Raw genomic sequence first — 9,766 nt, 5'->3', positions numbered from 1 at the left:
TTAATTCTCTAAAATCTATTTTTATTTACAGTCCTTTTATGTTTTATCTCTACAGGCTTAAATTTATCCTTTTAAAAGAACATCAAGATTATTTTTGCATAAAAATATCAAAATTAATCAAGGATAAAAAATAGAGATACTCTCTACAAAAATAATAATGAAAATAATAAATGGTTGTTGGATAAATTGGAAAATTAAATGTTGAAGTTATAGTAATGAATTTTATATTAAAATTTATTTGATAAGTTAGTAAACGTTTACTACTATGTTATTTGGTAAAACTACTTGTTTTTTGAAAATTATATTCTTAATTTTATTAATATAATATTTTATATACTTTGAATTTATTTGGAATGAAGTTAAATATGATAATTTATATAGTCTTTTAAAACAATTTATTTTTAATATATATATATATTAAAATACCATCTATTTACTTGTTTAATACTTTTATCTTGAAAATTGAAAATTTTATATTAAGTAAAAATTTAATTATCAAATATATTTAAAATATTAAAACTGAAAAATTTCATTCATCAAACATCAAGAACTTAAGCAAGATTTTTATAACTAAAACGACTTGAATTATTACTCATTTAATTTTTGAAAAATAAAATATTAGTTTTTGATATTTTGATCTATAAAATTACCGGAATTATTAATCATTTCAATTTTAACATTTTAAATTATAAAATAAATATTGAATTCAGCGAACACGGCCAGCCCAAGCTCCGGCGAAAACGAGTTTTCGGGCTCAACCCGGACCGATCCGTATAAGAATTTACACGCCACGCCACGCCACGCCACGCCAGCGCCAGTCTTACTGTTTAAGGACGATAAATAAATTTCAGCGTAAGAAAGAAAAAGAAAACAAACAAGCAGTTCAATTGACTGCTAAGTATCCTTCCGAAGTCTACTCAACCACCCCAATTGCTTACTCTTTTTCCAGCAAAGTAAAAGAATGGAAGGGGGAGGGCGACCTCAGCCGCCCGACACCCAGATGGCGGAGGCAGCTCCGCCGCAGCAACCTGTCTACCAAAATGCACTTCCTCTAATGTTTCCCCGGATGCAAATTCCCGCCACTCCTAGCTATGGCGGCAGGTTTACTCAGTATAACATTTTCGGCAACATTTTCGAGGTCACTGCTAAATATAAACCCCCTATTATGCCCATCGGTGAAGATGCCTACGGCACCGTTTGGTAATATTCTTCTTGTTTTCTTTTTTAGTTTCTTTCTTATTTGATTGGTTTTTGTTAGTTAAAGATTTGTCATCCTGTTGATCCTTTTCAATTATTTGGGTTTAAGTTCTGCGTTGAATTCCGAGACAAATGAAAGCGCGGCAATAAAGAAGATAGTGAATGCGTTTGGTAACAAGGTTGATGCAAAGAGAACTCTTCGTGAGATCAAGCTGCTTCGCTACATGGCCCATGAGAACGTCAGTCAGTGTAACCTTTTTTTGGTTTCTTTTAACTGGCTTTTAATTCAATTCATTTGTTATTACTACTTTTCTGTTGTCAATGGCTGTGTTATTGGCGTATTCGAATCCCTTTTAAAGCTATTTGCTATATTTGGAGGATCAGAACCGTACTTCCTTTACACTTTGAAGCGTTCAATATGAGGTACTTTTTTTTTTTTTGGGGGGAAGGGGGGGATAGAGGAAAAAAGTCAAAGCAACATAATTAATAACATATCAAATGCTTACTTAGGATATATGCCCGGTTATTATTTCATATGCCAGTGGCTTCTAATTCTTTCCCTAGACATAATTAATACGTTTCTATAATTACCAAAGAGACTGCATGCCACTCATGCTACATTGGTAGTGACCAGCATTTAAGAACCTCCCTTAAGCGCAGAACAGAAAGTAAGATCTTTTCTATGTAACTCTGGCATATTTTATTACTATTTTAGACGGGGATGTTGGATTACTAATAAAAACCTCAAAGCGCTCAACTGAAATTGCACTTTCAAGTTTTAAAACAGTTTCATTCCATCTTACAATGGTTGTACTTTCTGAATTCAGTTGTTTGGTTGTTAAGATCTATGAAATATATTGTTTGATTTGTGTTCTGTAATGCTACCACTAATGTTTTTCTCTAAAAGTCTAAACCTTAGCTTATCATGTCAACCCTTGACATTATTTAGTTATAACATGTTCTTTCTTTGTGTCAATTCTTTTCTCTAGTTGTGAATAGACACAAATATAGGTTTTTTTTTTTTTTTTGTACGCAGTTAAGTTGCGGGGGATGGGGATTACATCTATAGGGTTTGAACCCTAGTCATTGGGGTGCCAACAAGGTGCCTTAACACCACTTCTCCCTTGTGCTGTTGGCAACATAGGTTATTTATATTGTTAATTATAGCATATGAAAATAAATATACATACAGAGAGGGAGGGAGGGAGAGAATGATATATCTTTTGTTATCATTGTGAGTTGGTCTCATCCGCGTATTTAATGCAGGTTGTTGCAATCAGGGATGTAATTCCACCTCCTCAGAGGGAATGCTTTAATGATGTTTATATTGTATATGAGCTGATGGACACTGACCTGCATCAGCTAATCTGTTGTAATCAAAAGTTCAATGAAGAGCATTATCAGGTTGGAATAAATACACGTGGTTTCTTTTAATGATAGTCATTTTCCTTTAATTACTAGCTAAAGTTTTTACTGTGCAGCTATTTCTAGTTGACCATGCTAATTTAGATCCTTAATTTTGCTCCCTCCAATCCAAGCCTTTAGCCAGTACAGAACTTTTCTTCTTCCTAATCACTTTATCTCCTTACTTCATTGAATTGGTAATATCAGTTGCTATAAAGCAATCATCACCCTTCTATTGTGCTTGACACAAATATGCTATAGAGAACTTTCTTAGGCTTTCAGAGAGCTAATTTTTGTGCCTCAAGCCTCTAATTTTCAAAAAGTTCATACTTGATGTGAGACAGTATGCACTTTAGGTTTAAAAGCAAATATCTATGCTTATTTAGTTTGGGTTGGGAGGGGGGTTTGTTTAAACATTGAATATGTGGCAACTCCATTTTTCTGACATAACTGTTCTATAAACTAGTAAATTTTGCCTTCTTTTTTTTTCATCCTATATTTAACATTCTTAATTTAAAATTTTCCGAGCGAAAAACCAAGTTATACTGTCATAGAAGCAACGACTAGAAGTACCTTGAAATCAAATTAACCACCTTTCCTTGTGCTTTGCAGTATTTCATCTATCAAATCTTACGTGGCCTGAAGTATATACACTCTGCAAATGTTCTACATAGGGACTTAAAACCTAGCAACCTTCTCGTGAATGAAAACTGTGACTTGAAAATATGTGATTTTGGACTGGCTCGTGTCAACACTGAAAGTGATTTTATGACAGAGTATGTTATTACTAGATGGTACCGTCCTCCAGAATTGCTGCTATATTCTTCACAATATTCTGCAGCCATTGATATGTGGTCAGTGGGTTGCATTTTTATGGAACTGTTTATTCGGAAGCCATTATTTCCGGGAAGGGATCATTTGCATCAGGTGCGATTGCTGTTGGAGGTAAATTGCTTTTATCCTGCAACCCATATAAACTATATAAAAAGAAAACAAATAAGTTGCTAAATAGGGTGCAATGAGCATTTTAGGAAAAAGAAATGGTGAACTAAAAAAATGCTTTTTAATATTTCATTGTGTGCACTTAACTCTTTGCCTTGCAGCTACTTGGCACTCCATCAGAGGCTGAAATGGAATACGTGAATGAAAATGCTAAGAGATACATTCAACAACTTCCTAACTATCCCCGACAATCTTTCTCTGAGAAGTTCCCAAATGTCCATCCTTTAGCTATTGATCTTGCTCAAAAGATGTTAACATTTGATCCTAAACAAAGGATTACTGGTGAGTTTGTTGCAAAAGAATAGTCTCTTTCATTCTTTTTCTCTCTTATGCGGCACATCATGTATTATTCAGCGTGTGTTATACTATAAGTTTTCCAATCCATGCAAAATGGTCATAATTAGGTTAGTTGATTTGTTGCAATGTGTTTCATTCTGAGTTGGAAGTTGGGAGCCATGTGATTGTAATTCCTATATATTGCAGTTGAGGAGGCCCTTGCTCACCCCTATCTAACGGCACTGCATGACATAAGCGATGAGCCTGTTTGCATGATCCCCTTTAGCTTTGACTTTGAGCAGCATGCCTTAACCATGGCGCAGATGAAGGAGTTAGTATATGAAGAGGCACTTGCATTCAACCCAGACTATTCATTGCAGTAATGAGTCGTTTACTCGACATGCCATTTATTAATTGTGGCTTTGATGGCCGTAGTGAAAATTGGTGATTGATTTCTTCCTGTACATACATGTTCTTTCCAGAAGAGGATAGGAAACAAAAACTTACCGTTGCATTGGTGTTTGTATAGGCTGTCTTTGATTTCACTCTTAATCTCTTGGATTGATGTTTTTCTTTGTAGCATTCACTCAGTATCATGAGTTCTAATTTGTAAATGGAAGATGCTGAAGATTTTGCTTTCTATAGCATTACTTCCGATTTTACAATGTGTAAACTAATATCAAAAGAACAAAACATTAAATGCTACATCATTGGCACAAACTATCAATATTCCATTGCTTGAGAGTACCATTAAATGCTAACAGGCATAGAGATTGGTGGAAGAAATTTACCAGATTTTCATGAATACAATCCATCAATGACGACTACAAAGTAGAAATGAAGCAGGAAAAAAGGGGAATTAAACATCATTACAAGCCTTCAATCCATTCGGAAAATATGGGAGAAAAATCATTTTTCTACTGCAGAAATTCAGTATCAAGTACACAAATTTAGTATCTTCTAACATACCATTTTAACTCTTCACACTACCAAAAAATCTTGACAGTGGGACTGGACCTTCACCTTCTTCATTCTCGGTGCTTGAGTTCTTATTTCTTGATTTGTGCTTCTTTTTCTTCTCTCTTTTAGACTTGGACTTGGATCTTCTTGATTCTCTCTCTTCATCATCACTACTCGAAGATTCTGAGGATGAACTCGAGGAGCTTGACTCAGAAGACCTCCGTCTTGAACGCTTCATATAATCAAAGGTTTAATGAGTGCACTTCAGTTCACATTTTCATAATAATAACAATAACAGGGGATGATACACAAAACGTAAAATTACTGTTACAAAGTTGTTAGAAACTATTCAAACCTTTCTTTTTTTGCTGCTGCGTTTCTTTGAATCTTTGTCTTTTCTATCTGCAATGTATTCAACACCCTTAGAGAGCAAGAAAAAGACAGTAATTAAATCACAAGCGTGAGAATACCAGCCTTTTTAAGGCCTTTTACACATACCCTTTTTATGGCTAGATTTACTACTGGAGTGGTTTCTACCATGTGCAAGCTTGCTTGCCCTTTCAGCATCTAGCTGAGCTCTATACTCTCGCATCATTCGATCCGTATCTGCTTCTAATTCCCCTTTTCTCAATGCATCTTCCTAGCATATCAACAAAATACACAAAACAATGTTAAAACCCACCTTATGAATCAGGTCGTGTATCATTACCAAAAACTGCTGGGTTAGCAATACAATTAAACAACCAGACTAGTTCGGAGAATAGTTCCATGGCCATAATATTTAGCAAATGAACAGGTAATTTCGACACAGCAATTTCTTAGTGCCTCATCTTTGTTCTTGATTTAATTTCTCCCAGCTGTTGAATTTTGGTTGCATAAAGCTCAGCCTCTAATGTTTGAAACTAGTATCGTGGCTGTAATTGACAAATAATGCTTAATTGGACGATATTTTAGCAACTAACTCAAACACAAAGATCCATTGAAAAGAACAAAATTGATAGACCGCTAAAATAGTTTCCCCCCCTTTCTGTAATGACATAATTACATTCAACTAAAATTAAGAAGGAAGCAGGTAGGTTTTTTGGATCACTTTTGAGAGATTTTGTCGTTTAAGTTTATAAAAAAATATGGAATCGATTCTTAACAAATTTTCCATTGTATATAGATTTGCATAGCATGTCTAATAACAGAAACACAGGATTCAATCAGTATGAATCATTATAAGATCGAATACATTTACTTTAGCAAGGGAGGAAACTTTTCTGTAGCTTACTTTTTGTTTCTTTTTGAACTCTTCCCACGTAACTGTATGAGAAGTTTTAAGACTGGCCAAACGAGCAGCATGCCACTCTGGTGAATGAAAAGAACCATCCACCTGCGATTCTCCTCATCAGAAATGTTCCAGAAAGCGAATATTATTAAGAATACAACTAGCGTTTCCAATAAAATTCTACAATCTCGTGCAAAAAATAAAATAAAATAAAAGAAAGCAACTTTTTCATCAAAAATCGATTTGCAGAATGTTCTTAAGTACTTCATCCAATTACTCAAAGTTAGCAAACGTAATAGCTATCAAGCAAAAAAAGAACTTAAACTGGTATAGACCAAAAACAAATTTGTAAGAATTTGAATGATTGCATACTTGAAAGAAGCATAACATTGATCACATTGATTAGCAGGAAATAGGAAAAAAACAGTGATGAATCCAAAACCATAAGCTCCCTCATAGAACGACTCATCATCAAATCAATATTACACTGAACTAAAACAAATAACATACTCTTATTTGCAAAGCTCTATGCCATCACGCCCGACAAATTTGAGCTCGATATTTGAACAATTAGTAAGAGTATAATATTAATGCTTCGCTAAACCACTTCTAAGTTCCAACTATCAACACTGAATAAACTACATAGATTTAACCTAACAATTGACACAAGATAAGTCAAAAAAGATTTTAGAAGACTCCAAAAGTAAATTCCCAAACATTGGACGCACCAACCAAGAAACACATCCATCAATATAAATGAAATGGAAATAAATCAAGAAATAAAAAGCACCCAGACGTAAAAATAAGTGCAGGTAACTATCATAAATCGAATATTTATATATAGAATTGTTTGAACAAGGAAGGGTACAAACCATGCCATCCTCGATCTCTTCAGGGCCAGCAGAGGAAGAGCCAAGCCTGGCTCTTTGCATAGCCTTGTAGGCTTGGTTTTTCCCCATTTTCAGAAATACCCAGATTCAAAAATCCCCAGAAAAATCGAAATTAAAAAAAAAAAGAAAAAGGAAAGAGAGAAATTGTTTTCTGGATTTAAGATATTAAGGGTAAAAACCCCATATTGAAGTAAGAAAGAATATAGGGAATTGTATTCAGCGCAGAGAGAGGTTTGGGTGAAAGAGGGAGAGGAATCTCAAGTTTTTCTTTCTTTGTTTTTTTTCGTTCCGGAGCTAAATAGTTATGAGGTAAAATTCAGTATTTTATCTGAAAATAACACAATAAAATGAAAGAAAATAATAAAAACCATAATCATATGACGAGCTTTACAAAACCTCATCCCCATTGGTAGAAATCTATAATAAAATAATACAAACTAAAATGAAAATTGATTTTTTTTTACTTTCATGTTATATATTTCATTATTAATATTTGTTACAATTGTACTATACATTGTATTCTTAAAGATAAATATAAATTCAAATATTCGAATCGATATCACTGAAAGTGACAATTATAAAATTTTAATAATTTAATTTAATTTAAAATTAAAAAATCCTAACATGCAACATGTTGGGCGGGCTATAAACCTTTAATAATTTAATTTAATGTAAAATTTTAAAAATAACAGTAATTTAATTTAGTTTAAAATTAAAAAATAAGTAACCTAATTAAAACTTAATAGACACAAAACTGAAGTTTTGGCACTTGCATTGCGTTTGTCGACTTTCACTTAAAAATTTTAGCATAAACTTGTTTATAAATAAACAATCAAATTAGTTAGTTCTTTTTATATTAAACTAAAATAAATCGTTTTCTACCTTTTATCCTAAACTTTACATACATAAGTATCTTCCAAGTACAACTATCAATCGTACCATAAAGACTTTCAACTTATTGAAACCTGAAAAAGGAGATGTTGGTTGAAATGCAATGACAATGGAATATTCTCTTATAACTCTACTTCGTGGTCATATGAATATAAATTTGCATGATGAGAGAATCGTTCCTCAATTAACAAACTTCAGTTTGTACCATATAAGTCAGATTGTCAGAGTTACTTACATTTTATTATTCTTATCCGCTCTAATTAAATGATAGAGACCAAAGACTCAAACATTTCATCTCCCATGCGGTGAAGCGACAATAACACTAGAACTAGAAGATGTAATATTGTTGACGGGGCTTCTAATGGATGAGTGTCTTGTAATGGGAAGTTTTGAGCACAAATCAAGGCATATCCTCTACGAAGCTTTTATAGTGATATCAACCTTTTATCTTATTTCAACAGGCTTTTGATGAAGTTAGATTTGTTGAAAAGGTAATTCTAGTAGCTCTTAGAGAATCCAACCTTTATTGATATTGATTGTCATGCTTAAGCATACATTTTTTGCTTGGTCGACGCTGTGTTGATACAAATGCCAAAAAAGTCTAGCAACTTAGTTCATATAATATATCTCCCATTGTTATCAAATTTATAAATGGTCAGTACATATAGTTGGGATTTTGTCCTTTTGGCTTGCTTATATAGAGCATTGTGCAATGGGTGTAGACTAGGGAATGAGGAAGTGAATGGTTGCCATGTAATTTAAATGTTGCAGGGGTGGTATCTACTTCCATTCATTGTAATAACCTCTAAACCTCTCACTTTCACTCTTGCTAGAAGATAAAAGTAGAACTCTTAATCATAAAATCTATTACTTTCTAAATGTTTTATACCTATGACATTTTGTAATTTATTAGTTTGCTTGAGCATTATGATCATACAACATAATGATAGAGTGATTTGGTATTGATATGAGGAATAATTGTTAGAGAATTGAATACTTCGATAAACTATGTACTATGTTGTTGATTTCGTTTAATTTAATTAATATAATCTCATAACTAGGAATAATAATGGGTCGAATATCTTCATTTTTTTAATTATTTGAACCCACAAATTTGCTTAAAATCCAAATTTGTTTATTATCCAAGTTGTTTGAGTATTACTATCAAAATCGAGTTAAATACTATTATCGTAAGCTATCTAAATTCTAAAAAAAAAATTAATTTCAAACTTTTGAATAATTTTTGAACATTCAAATTAATAAAAATCTAAATTTGAATAATTTTTGATTATTCAAATCTACTAAAATTCTTTTTCTTTATATATATAAAATCAAAATTATAAGCATTTTATAACTAGTGGATTCAGATATTGAATCCAAATCCCTATTGTAACACCCCTTACCCGTATTCGTCGCCGAAATAGAGTAGGAGGCATTACAGGAGTTTACCGAATTAATTTTCCATTAATACGAGTTAAATACTATTCATTTACTAAAACATGTCATGGCGTCCTTTAGATGGGCCTCCAAAGCCCAAAACATACTTCGAGACTAAACCAGAATTAAATCGAAACCATAGGAAATTTTTCGCAAAATTCCAAAGTTTTTTTTTTTGCTCAATATAACCCCTTTATAAATATCTAACCTTCCCTGCAAATTTTAAAACCGAGACCAATCCAACCAACCAATTCATTTCAATCAATTTGATACCAAATTATACTACTATTATAATTATACTATTTAACATATTCATCATTCTTTACTTTAATGTATATTTATTAAACAAGTCTTAGTATTTATATAATCATCAAACCTTATACATGCCATATAAATCAAAAAGAAATTTACAAAAGCTACCGGAGATAATCTGGATAGT

General features: G+C 32.6%; 2 protein-coding genes across 3 annotated transcripts; one reads left to right on the top strand and one right to left on the bottom strand.

The window, feature by feature from the left end:
* Positions 1-666: 666 nt before the first annotated feature.
* Positions 667-4,544, top strand: LOC108489580 (mitogen-activated protein kinase homolog MMK1-like). Its single transcript, XM_017794228.2, has 6 exons — positions 667-1,200; positions 1,307-1,436; positions 2,464-2,601; positions 3,214-3,546; positions 3,705-3,885; positions 4,087-4,544. Exons 1-6 carry the CDS (start codon positions 962-964, stop codon positions 4,260-4,262), a joined length of 1,197 nt encoding a protein of 398 aa, XP_017649717.1. The 5' UTR covers positions 667-961; the 3' UTR covers positions 4,263-4,544.
* An 85-nt stretch (positions 4,545-4,629) lies between these two features.
* Positions 4,630-7,338, bottom strand: LOC108489581 (uncharacterized). Of its 2 annotated transcripts, XM_017794230.2 has the most exons (5): positions 6,982-7,336; positions 6,113-6,214; positions 5,338-5,479; positions 5,195-5,241; positions 4,630-5,071 (listed from the first exon to the last, which is right to left on the bottom strand). In XM_017794230.2, exons 1-5 carry the CDS (start codon positions 7,066-7,068, stop codon positions 4,853-4,855), a joined length of 597 nt encoding a protein of 198 aa, XP_017649719.1. In that variant the 5' UTR covers positions 7,069-7,336; the 3' UTR covers positions 4,630-4,852. The 2 variants fall into 2 exon arrangements, with proteins under 2 accessions (XP_017649719.1, XP_052876013.1); XM_053020053.1 differs by lacking the exon at positions 6,113-6,214 and having other exon boundaries at positions 6,982-7,338.
* Positions 7,339-9,766: the final 2,428 nt, after the last annotated feature.

This window comes from Gossypium arboreum, chromosome 10 (assembly GCF_025698485.1).
Source record: "Gossypium arboreum isolate Shixiya-1 chromosome 10, ASM2569848v2, whole genome shotgun sequence".
Taxonomy (NCBI): Eukaryota; Viridiplantae; Streptophyta; class Magnoliopsida; order Malvales; family Malvaceae; genus Gossypium; species Gossypium arboreum.
Note: the sequence above shows the minus strand (reverse complement) of the source record. Positions and strands in the feature narration are given on the sequence as shown.

What these genes read in the sequence shown, in the direction of transcription:
- LOC108489580 (XM_017794228.2), top strand. Translation starts at nt 962, where the DNA reads ATGGAAGGGGGAGGGCGACCTCAGCCGCCCGACACCCAGATGGCGGAG. An exon ending in GCTACATGGCCCATGAGAAC is followed by an intron (nt 1,437 to 2,463) that starts GTCAGTCAGTGT and finishes TATTTAATGCAG; the next exon opens with GTTGTTGCAATCAGGGATGT. An exon ending in TCAATGAAGAGCATTATCAG is followed by an intron (nt 2,602 to 3,213) that starts GTTGGAATAAAT and finishes TGTGCTTTGCAG; the next exon opens with TATTTCATCTATCAAATCTT.
- LOC108489581 (XM_017794230.2), bottom strand. Translation starts at nt 7,068, where the DNA reads ATGGGGAAAAACCAAGCCTACAAGGCTATGCAAAGAGCCAGGCTTGGC. An exon ending in AGTTCAAAAAGAAACAAAAA is followed by an intron (nt 5,480 to 6,112) that starts GTAAGCTACAGA and finishes TTGATATGCTAG; the next exon opens with GAAGATGCATTGAGAAAAGG. An exon ending in GCAGCAGCAAAAAAAGAAAG is followed by an intron (nt 5,072 to 5,194) that starts GTTTGAATAGTT and finishes GATTATATGAAG; the next exon opens with CGTTCAAGACGGAGGTCTTC.